Below are 16,790 nucleotides of genomic sequence, written 5' to 3' on the forward strand. Positions count from 1 at the left end.
TGGTGAATAAAGTGTCTTGGTCAATCAAAACCTTTTTTCAACTTTTTATTTAGCAAGCATAAAATGGAAAAAAAATGTCAGAGTTAATGAATTTTCAAAACTGTTCAGTTTGGCTATCAAACTGAAAAATTCCCCGCTTTACATATATATTTGCACACTGTTATATATATGTATTATATATAATATATGTAGTATATATAATTTTATATATATTTGCACATTATAACCTGTTAATACTTTTATGAAGATCTTGAAAACTGTACTGGGTTGTACAAGGAGAATCTGAATTCAACTGTGAATCTGAAATGTTGCTGAAGTTCTTAAAAATGCTGTGCTTTTATGAAGAAAGTAAAAAATGGTGTAAAAATCATTTCATATGTTTTTTCTGTATTAGATAAAGAGCTGGATTCTGACTCATCTACCGTTACAGGAATAGTGTATCTTTTTAGTTTTAGTAGTGGCACATTAATGAAAGAAACTCTCAACATTATATGCACTCACAGGATAGCATAGGATATTACCTCTTGTTTTAATAACTTCAAAATGCTGTATTGATCACCTACATCCTCATTCTTCTCCCAAGCTGGATGTGACATCTCTGAGKATAAAAATATAATCACAATTACACTATTGCAAGCCTTTTAACTATGTAGATACTGACAGAAGGATAGACTCTATCCTAACACACTTTGGGATACTTTAATAATATTAACAATAATTTCACCTCTCTGTCTTTTTATTACAGTATATGTTTGTACAAAATATTATAAKTTTTTTTTTGTTCTTGTATGTTCACTGTAGACAAGGCTTGTATTGTATCTTGTATAATGCTATTATCATTAAAGCAAAAATTGATTTTAAAATAATCCAATCAACTTCAGCAAATATATTGTTTGTTCATTTTGTTCCTGTGTCCTGTACTACTTTTTTACAAAGGTTAATCTTTCTCACACAGCTGATCTGCAAAGTTTGCAGAATATTATCTGTAGGAGATGAGCTTGCACAATATTTGATTTCTCCATAGTAGTCACTKCTAGAAATACATAAAAATGCTAGTATTGAAGTGTGGAAGTACTTATTTGGAGCTAAATTTTACAAACTTCTTGTCCTATGTCCAAGATACCTGAATTTATAAAAGAGGTAGAGTCCTCCTTTAAATTGCATAATAGGTTGCAAATGAAGTTAGAAGAATTTGTTTTATAGGCTGTGAATGAGAAAGATTGTCTGATAGTCCTTGACTCATYGCTAATTTATGTGAGGCTATGGCAACTCTAGAAGCAGGAATTAAGGATATTGTAACCCTCTTCTTCAATATGCAAGGAAGCAACGCTCCTGTGTAACATTTCAAAACTTGAAGAATTACTGCAATATTACCGTTATGAAAGAACCATTTATTTTATGTTTTCTAACACTTGCCATTGCACAGTAATGGTGTTTTTGGAGATACTYGGTTATTTTGTTTGCAGCTGTCCTCAGTTAGGTGTAAGGAGGGATCCTTTGGTCTTCATAAATGCCTTTTGGTAGCAATACTGGTGATTTCTGAGCTGTGCAGAGCTATGCCCTCTTTCTCTTTGTGAAATATGGCTACTATTTTTTTTGAGCTTTTTACTTTAAAAAGGAAAAATAAAACTCAGAAGACTGGGGAAAAGAAGCTGAGTTGTAGAAATACTGTTTGACAAGGCAGGTTAACTTTTCAACTAAAATATCTGTGTAAGTTAGGTTAAAAGGCTTTTGCATAATACAGCATCTGGGTGTCTTTGCTGGGTGTAGTTGTGTACAATTGCTTTCTGTAGGTATTTTAAKAGCATGATTGATTTTCATTATCCAGAGAGAATGTTTCTTATTTGTGAGTGCGTCATGTTGTGTTGCATAAGAACAACTATATGATTAGGAAAAGGTAATTAAGAAGCATTATCCAGTATGACTATGTGTCAGAATTAGGATTTTTTTTAATTTCTTGTAATAGATTCTGTCTGTATGAAAAACTTTCATCACTTATTTTTTTCTGTCTGCCATAAGATGGTGAAATGTGCGGGAAGAGACTGAATTGTTCAATAGAGTTGGGTAAAAAACATTAAACTGATCTGTAAAAAACATTTTACTCTGGAATGTCATGGAAGTGTATATGGAAGTAGCATTGAAAACACATAAAAATATTTCTGGAAAATTGATGCATGTGACAGAGAGATGTTTTTTTTCTTCATTTCACCAACAGTTTCTCTTTCTTCTAGCTGCCTGACTCATGCATCATAAGTAACTCTTAAGTTTGCAATACATTATTTTCAAATTAAACCATTTTTAGCATGAGTGAGCACTAGAGTTATTTTTGCCCAGCCCTTTGCCACCTGCTCCCCTCCCAAATTAAAAGAGAAAAAGAGGAATCATATTCCAGTGGGAGGGATTTGATTGGCAATTCCAAAAACATTGGCTTCCTCGCTGTCGATCAGATGCTGGTGTTGTGACATGACTGCAGGAAGAGGAAAAAGGGAAAAGAAATAAGTTTGTGTTGTGTAAAGTGGTGGGAGCTAGATGTGCAAATAGATGGACCACTTGGGTAAATAAAGATACAGTGTGGAGATGATAGATTTACACCATAATATAGAAATGGTGTGTTTGTGTTTTACTTTGACCTTGTCAGATGTGTTAAAGGACCATGCTGGGAGACGTCGTCATCTTAACAGTAACTTAAGAGAAGCAGATCATTTATGGGACCCATTCAGTTTGTAGAAATTCTTGGTTACTCTCTCCTTATCTGTTCCAAGAGGGGAGGTGTCACAGATTTCACTGTGTATCTAGGTCACATCACAGATCAGTCACATCCTAGACTGTCCTAATTGCATTTGAGACCTATACTGAGATTTACCTTACAATCTAGCATTGCAGTTCAAAACTGTTGTACTTTTATTAAGCATATGACTGAATCAAAATTGTGAGATACCAGAATATGATGTAATACTGAAAAAATAAGGTTTGCATGACTTGGTTTTCCCTCTGAGTGATTATTTCAGTGGGTTTTTTAGATGTGAGATCTTTGTCCAATATTACACCTTTGAATTTTAGAGAAAAGGTAGGTGTTGCTATTGCTGCCTTTTCATTTCCTATTACAAAATGATCATACAATAAAAGCAGGGATTAACTGTAGACTCAGCCTGTGATATCTAGATTTTCACATTAGAAAAGTTGTGCCAAATTGTTCATATYGTTTTGTATCTTGTGTCTGTAAGAAGATTTTCTAGGAAATAGCTTAAAAGAAARTCATCATGGTCATAAAAAAATGTTGGTTTTCCAAAACTTGTTTATTTATGATTTTGTTCCTCAGAACTGAGATGCACAATATTTTATGGGTTGCTTCATTAATGTGTCCTTAGATGATTACTAAGTAACTTTATTTTGTGGGCAACAATATCCCAGTATTTACAAGCTGTTTAGCTTTTTGCTTTGATATTTTATTTATGGTAGAATAATGTGAAAATCCCCCAAGATTTTATATTTGAATGATATTTTGTTTACTTTATTCGTTTATCAGAAGCCATATGGAGGACTACTGATAATGATTTGGAAAGTTCTTAATTAAGCATAGTTCATCAACTGTCCATTGGGTTATTTCCAATTTTTTAAAAAAGTTGTTCTATTCCAGGTGTTTTTTATGTACTTAGATGCCATCGTGTGTGTGTGTGTATATACATATACATATATATATATATATATATATGTACACATATATATGTATCTCCTTTGGAACCACAAAACCATTATTCTTCATAGAAACCTTTTACTGTAGTATCATCATTCGTGCTTTACAAATAGAAACATTAAGGGAGAGGTGAAAGTCCATATGCAAAACTGAGCTTAAATCTTTTTCTGGTTCTTCTCATTCATCAACCATTAGAACAGTATGCTAGTATTTGAATTACATTATCTTAAGTAAGAGGTTACTTAACAGCCCAGCTCACAATGTTGTGACTTTTTTGCAGATGAGTAATGACTTCAAAATCATTGGAACATCTCTCAAAGCTTAACTCAAATGGGTTTAGAGGAATTCCTCCTACAATGACTAATCTGGGTTTTAGGTGAACAAAGCTTCTGTGCCATGGCTTTGTCTTACCATTGTATTGTTTTTTAAAAATAATATTTCATTTGTAATTATACTGTGAGAATTCATAAGAACAATTAACACTAGCCACATTTACTTTTTTTTAACCAGGTATTAAAGTTAAATTTAGAACTCAGGAACCGGATGGTTTGATATTTTTCTCTGCATCACCTGGGAATCAAGAGGAATACATTGCACTTCAACTGAAGAGTGGTCGTCCTTACTTTCTTTTTGATCCACAGGTAAATCAAAAAGACCCCAAGATCATATAAAAATAGGTTTATTACATATTCCAGGAATTCTCTACATAATTGATGATGTAGGGTGATGGTTTACTTTATCTCGTTTTTAAATTAAGTTATGTTTTTTAGAACCCTTAAAGAACTGGAAATTTTGGGGAAAGAAACTTTGAGAACCTAAAGCTTTATTAATTTTTAATTAGTTACATGTTTGCCACTGTTCACAACTTTGTTTTTGCCTTTTTATGGGTTTTGGKTTTTTTGCCAATACCACTAGACACCTCTACCAAATCTTTCAGACAATTTGGGGGAAATTAGTTTTTCAATTATCAAATAAAGATTTTGTGTTATTTAATCAATTATTTTATAGCATCTCATCTTGAGACTTAGTCCTTTTCTACTGGAGCTAATGTATTGCCATTCATGTGATGAAAGTAGTCTCTTGCTTCCACTAATAATGAGTGTGTCAAAGACAGAAATAATCAGGGAAATATTATCAAATAACTTCCACAAAATTAGAAATAAGATCACATTCCTTTATTTCTGTTTGGATAATTTTTATTTTCTCTGCGCTCCAAAACTGAATCATCTCATGGAATGAAAAGCATTACAGAATCATATGTATTTCCTAAATATACAATGAACTGTGAATAATTACTGACTTTACTGCTGATATTGATAGTGTGCTATCATTTGTATGTGCACTGTTTTCGCAAGGTTGCTGCTGCATCAATGTTGGAAGTCAGTCATGTTTTTGGTCATGCTCCAATGTCAGACAGCGATGGGCACTGCCTTTTATGCTCCCAGGGAATGAACAGAAATGTTTAATAGTATCACAAAGTGTGTATTTAGAGATTTGATAATGCACCATAAACTTTGCTTCCTGAGCTCTGCAATGGTTAAACACATGGAGCTGTGGTGCTCCATGAACCTGCAAAGGTCTTGTGCAGCAATGTAGCTTCTCTTCAGCTTTGGAGAATCTGTAGAGGAGGCATGGTGCCACGCAGAGGCTAAGATCATCATGATATGGGCTAATGGGCAGGAAAGGGCCTAAAACTAAATCTATGTTTATTTTTTGTGTTGTTAAGCATGTCTTTTCTAGTGATCAACAGCTCTCAAACATTTGTTTCTTATGCTCATCYGTCTCCTACAACATGCCTTTCTTTCTCTTCCCCTTCTCTCTCCTACTTCCTATGCAGGCTTCTGCTAGTTTACCCCTTCTTCCTGCACGTGGGGAAGTATCGGCTGATGGTACCATGGTTTCCATTGGTGGGAGACAGCGTACTTGAGGCTGCCTTTTTTCCACAGAGAATAAGCTTGGTCCAGATTTGTGTTAATTCTCCCTGTCCTTTCTGCTTTTGCCTTTCATTTCTCATCTATCTGATCTCTGTCCAGTTCTCTCTTCGCTTCTCGATACTGGCTTTTAGCAGTTCTGTCACCAATGAAAGATGTTTCTGTGGTTTGCTAAGTCCAGCATGTGGCAGATCTGGCAGATGAGAGGAGCTACTTCCCAAAGCTTCTTTCATTTTCCTGGAGGGTGAATTGCTGATAAAAACTCTGTTGCTTCAAGATTAGTTATGTGGCCTTCTGTTGGGGGACAGCTAAAATAGATATTCCTTTTGGAAGTGAGGTGGATGTCTTTGAAGTTCTGCTTCTTAAATAGAATGGGTGAAGGAGGGAGCTAATTTTTAAGGCTTTATTGGAAGAACTATAGAGGTCAGTCTTCTGCTGACTTAGCCGTGTTAGATAACTAATAGCAAATACTGCAAATAAGAAAGAGCTCTTTGCTGTTCAAAGATTCAAGCTAGATCTACAAAGGAACTTATTTAAGCATCTAAACYTTGTTAACTTCAGAAATTTATGACTGTAGCCTTTGAACTCTCTTCTCTACTTTGATTCATAGTCGCAAAGCTAGATATAGCTAAGACAGACCTTTCCTTATAGTCATGATGCTGCTTATTTACCTAAGAGTAGAATATGTAAAGGTCCCCAGCCTCCAAGTGCTTAATTCTACCTCTCCATCAAATCTGTTTGTAGTATTCAAGAGCAGTGCCACCAGTGCCTTATTCAATGATATTGCTACTGAAAGCACCATGTCTGACACATCATAGTACAGTGTTTTTTTCCCGTGTCTACATCAAATTGATACATTCTAGTGATTCTGTGGCTAATTAAAGCAACCAAGACTACTTCTGTCAATGACAACTAATGAGTTCCTAGTTATCAGTGAAAATCCTTGTTGCTTATATTCTGTTATTAAACCTAGTCCTGTTTCCTAGCCCTTAGCATTCTTCTTGCAATGATATTCAAATCTTTCTAYGTATTGATGAAGCCTTCCAAGTCTGTGTACCCAGCAGATTTCATGGGTATCCCTGYTTTTTGAGCTACTATCCTTTGGGAGATAGTAATGATTGACCTCAAATCTTGAGGATTTTACTAAATAACTTCCCTTCCTTCTCTGTTGTTGCTCTTTCAATATAGCTGACTGTTGTCATCTCTCTTCTTCCAGCTTCCTATGCATGACTAATCCCTAGTTTCTTGAATGTAAGCWGTGATGTCTGCAGTATCACTGAAAAAGCATACCAGAACTATCACTTTTTTGTCTAGAGAGYCAGTCATATAACAGAAGAAAACTAATTTGTTGTGAACTAAAGATGAATAGATACATGTCTCACATCATCARCATTTATTCCAGATAATTTCATATTATTAATGTCTTACTAACGATTTTGTCATTCATGGATCATTCTTATTTTTCCCCCTTTCTTGGATGGAGGTACTATATTTACTATTATTCTATTATGTGCTATTCTATGTACTACTATTATAAACTATTATTCTTCTTTAATGCAGATTTGTTAGATTCATTAGAAGTTCTTTAAAAATATTTAATATAATTCTTTCTGTGACGGAAATAACTAGACCCCCTTTATTTCTGTATTTCTTGCACAGTTTGTTTATTTTTTGACATGTGCATTGCAATTCTAATCCCTCCTCTGCCATTATTTGCTATTTCTGTAATGTCAGGTATCATGTTCTGTTGCAGCAGTTCTTATTCCTTCATTTTTTATCATAGTTTGTGATAGTGTGCAAATATTTAATTGCTTCTTACTGACTTCATATGCTTTCCTAATGGGGTTATATGCATTGTTTTATCTAGTGATGGTCATGACATATGTACTTTTGTACTTTGTACTTTTCTCTTAAAAATTGCAAAAAATTCCTTTGGTGACATGTGTGTTTCTGCTGAACTGTATCTTTAGCAACTTGACATAATAATCTGTGCTCCATTCCAGCTTGAACCTATGTCTTCTTACAGGTTAATTATTTTTACCCTTGGTCCCTTTCAGGATTCTTGTACGTATCTTTGCTCATGATAAGAGGTGTTTTTTCTCTTCCCTGAATCTGCTCTGAGGATAGTTCTACCAACTTTTTTTAGTGAGGAATCTTCAGCAGCTTAACTTACTTCTTCCTTCTCTAWGTGTGAATTTCAAACATTTTTCTTCCTGTCCATTCATACATCTCTCAACTTTCTGTATGCCTTCATCTAGCTTTTTCCTAGCTATCTCTGTTGTCTCTCTTTCTTGTTGATTAGCTGTTCTTTTCTACTTCCTTACTGTTTTACTGTCATTCTCCAGAAAGCATGATTCTTTGCTTACTGATCTCTTCCTCTTGTCTTCATAGTCACATTGTTCCATAGACCTTCCCCCAAATTTAGTGTGTGTGTTCGCAAATCTTCAGCTGTCTGTGGAGTTTCTTCTCATCATTGTGCCTATAATCCACCCCTTAATTACACAATCAAATCTAGCTAAATTATAGCTATCTTGCAGAGATTATAGGCCACTTGTTCTGTCTCTTTCCCAGTGGAGCATTGAGTATTTCAGACAATATGAAACAACTTTAATTATAGAAATTTAGGGTCAACCCAGAATACCATCTTATTTAATGATTAGGACACACCTGTGAGGACAATATATCAGGATTCTTCTCAGAGAATGGAAGGAATTTAGTCCTTCTCTTCTGTTTTAGAAGATGATCCATTTACTAAACTTTTCAGCAAAAGGAGAATCACCTGCTGAATTTTCCTGATTTTTCAGCTGAATGGTTTGTGTAACAGCCAAAGTAGTAAGCACAATCTGAGGGTGAACTGTTACTCCCAGAAAAAAAAGGATGGAGAATACCTAGTTGAGAATACCAGCTGTGCCTTGCTGCCTAACACTAGCAAAACTTCAGTACTTGTTCTCTTTCTCAATGGCAAGAATTTGGACAGTGAAGGAACTTTGCTGGCAGAAAAGTAGTGGCATTCAGGCTGTAGCCTGAATGCATCTTTGAGAATCTATATTTTGGATGTTGCTAAACATTTTCGTGAATGTAGACTTTAGCAAGAAGGGCCACTCAGATTCATATTTATTTACTTATTACTGAGAGCTGCAAAAAGATAAGGCTTATTGTATGGCTCAGCAAACTAATCCAGATGTGATTTCCTATAGGTGATTTTCAAACTGTTTAATGAGCCATTTCACAACAGGATGCTTAAATGTGATCATAGAGTCACTCAGGTAGTTCTGGTAAAATGTCTTAGAGAGGCTTTTAATGCAGTGCATTCTGAAACCTGAATGTAGTCTTTACTTTCTTTCTTTTTTTTCCCTCCCCCTGAAATTAAGTACAGGTTAGCATATGTGCTGTGTGGTCCTAGATTGAATTGGTTACAAATAAATGTAGTTTCTGATGTAGAAAACTGTTAATGCTCTAGACTATTGCGAAACATAATATGAAGAACCACTTATTCAGGCACCTGATCTTTAGAATGCAGCATCGTTTGTAACAATTTTAACGCTAACTAAGTACACTTTGATGAGACAGCATTTAATAAAATGCTCATTAATTTCATCATTAGCAAGGGTATGCTAAGAAGTAAGCCAGTTTCTTATGTCACGCCCAATTAGCATCCCATGCTAGTAATCCCATTAGTATTGTTGAATTCACTAATGGAAAAACTAATGGGCATGCTACCAGGGCACATTAATTGGGCATGACACCAGTTCTGGTTTTAATTATTAAACTATGATAATGAAATGTGTGTTTGTAAAATATTAAAATGTTGAAATAGGAAAGAAGACAATAAAAAATAGTACATGAAAAAATGCCTGTTAGTGTGTAAGAGTATGTAGCTTTGTATTGTTATCATGGGACAGAGAACTACTGYATGAACTGCCTTGATATCAAGATGTTGGTTGCATTGAATAGGAAATGTGGTAAATATTAATAGGAAATTATTTTTCCTGTAGTCATACACATGTCATATGGATTTTCATGCACAGGATGCACAGTGACAGTATCTAATTAGAAATCCACTGTAAAATATATACTGTGTTTATAAATCTATATGCTGGCCAGAAATTTCTAATAGAGGCACATCACTTTATAGGGGCAGTACTTAATTTCAATAGGCCTTTTTAGTGTTAATCACAATAGGTACTGATATAATTCTCGTATACCTAATATTAAGATCTTTAAACTAGAAAGAGTATTAGAAGAAGTGAAAAAGTTTCTGAACAGTCTTATTTACTGCTGCAAAGTAGTACACTAGACTAAGCTTATAAGGAAACTTGTTTTTGCTTGATAGCTTTCTCTCTCTCTCTCTCTTTTTTTTTTTTTTTTTTTTTGAGACAGGAAGAAATTGTTTTTTCTGAAGCCTATCTTAACCCAGGTCATGATCCTTTAGTATTATGCAGTGCCTATGCAAAATAGTATTTTTCCGTTCAGTAATTTCCTGGTACAGGTCTTTTTTGTGAATTCAGCTGAATAAAATAACATGAAGTTCCCACACAGTTCAAGTGTGATATCAAGTTCTGAGACAATGTTACTGGAATTACTGAGATGTACTTAAATAGTGACTTTGTTTAAATAAATAAATAATAAATAATGAGTCACACATGACTCAATAATTTTTCCCTTGTCTTCATGTTAATCAGTGAAACTAACTACACAGGGTTTTGTATTGTTAATAGAAATTAAACTGGATCCTGGATCCCTCATTTATTGTTTGAGAGGTAAATTTAGTGGGGGAATCAGTCCTTAATATCATTCTTTTTTTAGTATAAGTTAAACAGAGGACTTCTGTCTTCATTTTCAGATATTATATACCACAGAGTGATGGAGTAAATATAATTGTAAATCTCACCTTCATAACATTCTAACTCTGATCCTTCTGTTAATAAAAAGGGATCTGCAGTRGCAGTCACTCCAACTAATGATGGTGGAAAAGAGTACAATGATAACATTTGGCACCAAATAATTGCTACAAGAATTCAGGCCCTAGGAAACATCACAGTGGATGGGCAGTACACAGGTAATCAAYCCAGTTCCATTTTGTTTTATTATTTTGGTAAAACTTAGGTTGTTGCTCACTTGCTTTCACTTCTACTACTTATTTTCATCCACACAGCTAAAAAATTCATTCAGTATTTTCGAATTGCTACTGTTTCGGCCGTGTATCTAAGTACCTGTCCTCTGGGAATAGTTGGTAATTTAATATTAAGTGTGAAGAGTTTTAATCTTTTTGTACTTTTTAATTTATGATTGAATTGATATTCTTTTGTAAAACACGTGTAAATCTTTGTGGAATATATATGAGAAGGCGTTARGATATGGGATGCAGTAGCATCTTTTATTAAATGCCACCATTCTGTTATAGAATGGAAAATATGTTGAAAGCACTGAACACGAAAATAATGACCTATCTTGTTTAGGTTCTTCCTTAGCTACTAGTGGCAGTACCATTATTGGAGAGAACACTGGGGTTTTTGTTGGAGGACTTCCACAGGGTTATACTATCTTAAGAAAGGACGTAGGTGAGTATGATTGTGGTTTATATAATACGATATACCAGAAATACTATCCAGTGGAATGGACTTTACTTTTCCAGAACTGAGGGTTCCATGTTTATCAGGAACATGAGGATAGTACTTAATTTACATAACTATTTACATAATTTTTTGATCAAAAATAAGTCTCTACAGTTTATTGAATTTTATCTTTAGCAATAAATTGAAATATGTTTATAGTCAACTTCATCAGTAGTAAAGCAGCGTTATATCCAATAAGGTTTGTGTACGTGTTAATGAATTTTATATACAGAGCTATAAACCTGCAAGCAAGTTGTTATGTATATGAAGCTTAGGGATGTGTTTTACATTTTAGATTCCAAAATTTTTTTCTAAAGTATACATTAAAAAGCATGTTTGTTAACTTAAGCATAGAGCCTGCAGGAATACCACATACTGGCATTTTTTGGATCCACTTTGGATCCCTCAAAGATTGTTATATTCTACACCTGTATTATTTATGTGGAGCTGGACTGTAGCTGGCTTCTGCAGAATCAATAAACATAGGACATCATATATGAACTTACTTTATTTGCTCAGTATATAGTCTACCAGCAGATGATGGAGACTTGACTTTGTACAAAAGCAATATATAATCAGCTGTTATTTCTATCTCAGAGGCTTCATATGCAGACTTGCACATTTTTTCAAATAAACCTGAAGGCAAAATTGTGTGTTAAGTTTTCATTGCCACCCACTGGTAGCATAAAATCTAGTTGATTACTTGCTGTGAGATATAAGCTACACTAGATTACATTTTCCCCTTTCCCTCCTTTCTCTCAGTTTACTGAAAGCAGAAAAATGTGCCTGTGTTCTTCTAAAAATTTGATTCATAAAATTATCCAGAGTGGATAATTTTCTTTGAGGAAAAATTATCCTCAAAAACCTCAACTGTGTAAGAAAGTAATCAAAATAAGATTGATTATCATTACTGTCTAAGAGAAGGCTTTCTATAAAACATAGCTTTATGTTTTTCTCCCCAGTAGGGAAAAAGGGATAGAAGACATGAATTACTATTATTTATCCAAACAGGGAAAGAAAAACTTTCTAATGAAGCTTCTCAGAGTATATTCATCTGCCTAACCTTTTGCAACACTAATTCTTTCCATTCAGCACATGCATGCCTTTCTTCATAATTATTCTTTTGCTTAAAGAGRATAAACCTGAAAACTTTCCCTAGAAGAATCTGTATAAAACACGTATTCAGCCTTGTATTTAGTTTCAAGTGATTTGTTTTAATAAATAATTTTCCTTTTTTCAGGGATGAAGATGATAATCCGGAAAGGTTTTGTGGGATGTCTTAGTGACGTGTTTTTGAAAAAAGTACATACTCCCTATGAAAATTGGGAATCTTTAAAATGGCAGGATGCTGAAGAGCAAAACAATGTCTATCATATTTGGGAAGGATGCCCCATTGTCCTCTCAGAAGGAGCACATTTTCTTGGCAAAGGTAGTTTGCTGTACTATATATCAGCCAAATATGTTCTTGAAATTAAAAAAATGATCATATCAAAAGTATTGCGGTGATCTGCTTTTCAAAGAAGTTTTAGTTAAAAAGCACTATTTTCAAATGGATTAAAATTTGATTTCTGTGTTTACAAGAATCTTTGTGGCCTGGAAGGGGAATTACATTCACTGAGAGGTGGTCTGGTTTAACTGTACACAGAGATTTGATGTGTGTGTAAAATATGAAGTCTAATTTTTGAAGAGTCACAGATGTTCATGATGTATCAAAAATGCCAGGTCTCTCATTGCAGTAAAACATTAGGACATTACACAAGTTTGGATCATTGCTGCATGTTATGGAGAAACGGCCTTTAGAAAGATGAGTGGTAACATTAACGACTTTCATCTTGAAACCTCTGAGTTCTTCATGTCAAAGTAGAAAGCAGCATGTAAGCTTTTGATTTCTTGCAGTTACTCATTTAGTTACTTGATTAACTTATTCATGTACTCAATTTCTTTCAAGGTTTCCTGGAACTGCAGTCAGGTCTTTTTCATGGTGGACTGGAATTTGAGATCTCTTTCAAATTTAGAACAGATCAACTGAATGGATTGCTTTTGTTTGTTTACAATGAACATGGCCCAGATTATCTTGCAGTAAGTTTAGAAATTGATACAATTAACCGTATTTAGATATCATCTGTGAGTTTTGCTTACTGACATATGTCTAGCATTTAAAAATATTCCAGACGATAAGTTATTTTTGCATTCTACTTATTTTTCTGTGTACAGCATTTCAAAGTGCAGGAAGGAAAAAAAAGACTCCAAAAGATGCACAGAATAAGTTACATTTGTTATTTACATCATAAATAGGAAAGATACCAATAATGAAAAGCAGAATTATTCTCTTTACTTTATTAGAAGAACTTAGAATATAGAACAAAAGACTTTCCTTAGAAGCTTTCGGTTCATTCCCATGAAAGTGTAGACTTGCCCAATTTATCCACCAATACCAGAAATAAATCAACTCAATCGTAAATCAAAGAATTTACTAAGGAAATTGTTTAGTATCCTAACAAAGCCATCTTCTCAAGAGTGATATACATATTTGTTTTATACCAGTTCTTCATTTTGATATGAAATGTAAGGATTGTTATATAGACTTGAGATTAGTGGTCCAGTTTAATTTGACCCCATCTCACTCACACAATTCCATCTCCATCAATGTTTTACCAATGCTGTGGAGGAGGTTGCAAAAATCCTGCCTTAGGCAAATTTGTGAGATAAGCCTCAGAACTGTGTTTTTGATTCGTGTTAAATAAGATTGTTCTATGTTTAAAAGGATTCATATCTCTGTCCTTTCCAAGATTTGTTTAATGTTGAATATGTTTTGTTGCAGTTTTTCAAACTTTTTAAACTCTTCAGATCTATTAATAAACTACTAGCTTTTGGTTTTCTACAATTCATTTCAATTGAGGAAACAGGGTGAATAGTATCAAGCCAGTATGCTTGTGTACTTACATATGTCTTCTCATATTCACTTTCTCTCTGTGATAAAATTTATTTTATTTCCCTCTTTTTCCTATTTTGGAAACTTTTGCAAAGTTTCAGATACTCATTTTGCCAAAGCCTTCTCAAATATCTGTTTCTATTTTCAGAAATGTGATCATAACTAAACAAAGATAAGATATATTCCATAAAATATACACGTGTATTAGTTGAATGACTCTGGATTTTGATATTTTTCTTCCTCCAAGGATTTTAAATGTGATTAGACTATCATCATGATTGCTTAGTAGGTCAACTATAGCTACTACTTGCATCAACTACTAGGTGTTAAGGAGGATTAAATTGAGAATGACAACTTTTTTAGTTGTTCCAAGAAACAATCACTTATAACATCAGGAAATTGCTTGTTGTGTTGTGACATTAAAGCAGTTTATTTACAGGAGGCTGAAATATTTCATTATTATTATTTAGCACAGGAAGTTTGCCCTGAATATGAGGAGGAATTTCTTTACTATGAGAGTGACAGAGCACTGGACCAGGTTGCCCAGAGAGGTTGTGGAGTCTCCTTCTCTGGAGATATTCAAAACCTGCCTGGATGCAACCCTGTCTAACATGCTCGAGGTGACCCTGCTGAGCAGGGAGGTTGGACTAGATGATCTCCAGAGGTCCCTTCCAACTTTACTGGTTCTATGATTATTATGTTACTAGCCTTTTCGCCTCCCCACCCGCTTTTCTCAAAATAAGATATACTTAATACTTTTCTGGTATATCACCAGACTATATTTATGTTCTTTCCCATGGCTAGATATAATTGATTCACGTAAATTATATTTGGGACACTTATCTCCCAGAGTCTGAAGATTTTTGAGGGTATTGTTATTCTTTATGACCTAATCTGCATTGTTTTATATCCAAATGGTACGGTAGTCTAGAAATTTATTTATTTATTACTATGTGACTGTTTCACTAATGGCTGTCAAAGTCTGTTTTATTACATGGCATTATATCTAATTTCTTTCCCTTAAAACTTACAACCTTAAGTATATAAATATATTTTTCTTCTCTTCAGGAGGACTGAACAGTAGTTTACTCAGTATATGTTTTTAATATTACTATATTTTCCAGGAGATCATTTTTCCTGGATTTTGAGTTCTTCTAGAGCTGATTGCTTCCCTCATTTCAAGCAGCTTTAGTCTAGAAATTGTAATGAGTTTTAATAGCAGCAGTCTAGCTAATTTTGTGTTACTATTCTAGTTTTGCCCTGAAGTAACGACCAAGATCATAGACTAATAACATAAGATTCTGTACACACTACTGTCTCAAGCTGAAAAGACTTGAATATGTGTAATTTGCAGCATAGAGGGCACTATTTGTAGGGACAAGTTACTCATGGGGATGGGGGGATGAATGTAAGGCATGTTTTCTTCTCAAGATTTGTGTGACTTACTGTTCTTGTTTCCTTTCTCTTGCTCTGTGAAAGACTAACAGAAATAGGAGAAAATAGCTTCTGACTATAAAGGAAAAACGGGATGTATTAAATTGAAAGTGCTGTCAAAGCACAAAGCAGTTAGACAAAACAATTTCCTTCTCTAACAATGCTTCCAAATTTTCTGTCAATTCTGTATTTATGTTATTTATTGCACTGAAATTGTGATTAGCTATTTTTATCAGTGTTTGTCTTAACTCAGGTAAAAGGTTTTTATCTAACTACTCCTGACCTCAAGCTCTTCTTAACCTTAAGATGAGGAATTTTAGGGAGCATCAGTCCAGGCATTCTTTTCCAACTTTTGCATCTTTGTGTTCTGCACATACATGATGATGACAGAAGGTTTTTCAGTACACTTCAGCTCACAAAAAAGGTTAATAGTGAAAACGAAGTGTGTAGCATGCTCATCATGAGCTATGATGTCTTTGTTAGAAGCTTGGCTCAGGAAACACTTGCACTGACATAGAATTAGAAGCTGATATAGGTTAAAAGCTATACCACTTACCAGAAGACAAGTGTGCAATAGTATTGCTTGACTCATTCCTTTGCATAAATGACAGGTCTCTTAACAGCTTTATAGTTTCTGACTAACAATAACTGAACGCAGGGCTGGCTTGCTGCCAAAAGATTCTTTCTTATCTTCTGCCCAAGACAAAATGTTCTAGAAAGGTGTTCTGTGTGCTTCTTTCTTCTGTGACTTCCAAGTCCTGAGATAATTAACTCAAGCTACAGTGATTTAGCTCTAGTATGAACTGGCTCATGTTCAATTTGTTATTCTCCTGAACCCACTAAGTCCATTTCTTTAAACCTTCTTTCTCTGTCCAGCATATCAACTGCAGCCTCCTATTTGTTATCACTTGCAAACTTGCTGACAGTATACTCCATCCCATCACCCAGGTCATTAATAAAGCTGTTAAAAAGAATTGGTCCCAGTATCAGTCCCTACTGATGCCCCTAGTAACCAGCTGCCAGGGGCTGTCTCTGAGCCACTCATCACAGCCTTTTGAGCCCTGCTGTCCAGCCAGTTTTCCACTCGGTTTACAGTTCAAATACAGTCCACCTGTTTCACCAATTTGATAGCAAGGATACTCTGGGAGACTATATTGAAGGCCTTGCTAAAGTCAAGGCACACA

General features: G+C 34.4%; 1 protein-coding gene across 1 annotated transcript in view; it reads left to right on the forward strand.

Moving 5' to 3' along the window:
* USH2A (usherin) overlaps positions 1 to 16,790 on the forward strand; it is a 399,365-nt gene that overhangs the window by 132,263 nt on the left and 250,312 nt on the right. Inside the window, exons 21-25 of the mRNA XM_085300119.1 lie at positions 4,205 to 4,335; positions 10,558 to 10,684; positions 11,085 to 11,182; positions 12,489 to 12,669; positions 13,189 to 13,319. Coding sequence (XP_085156245.1) covers positions 4,205 to 4,335; positions 10,558 to 10,684; positions 11,085 to 11,182; positions 12,489 to 12,669; positions 13,189 to 13,319 — 668 coding nt within the window. The remainder of the gene's footprint in view (positions 1 to 4,204; positions 4,336 to 10,557; positions 10,685 to 11,084; positions 11,183 to 12,488; positions 12,670 to 13,188; positions 13,320 to 16,790) is intronic.

Source organism: Rhea americana, unplaced genomic scaffold, assembly GCF_003343005.1.
Source record: "Rhea americana isolate MKP2758 unplaced genomic scaffold, rheAme1 scaffold_160, whole genome shotgun sequence".
NCBI lineage: Eukaryota > Metazoa > Chordata > Aves > Rheiformes > Rheidae > Rhea > Rhea americana.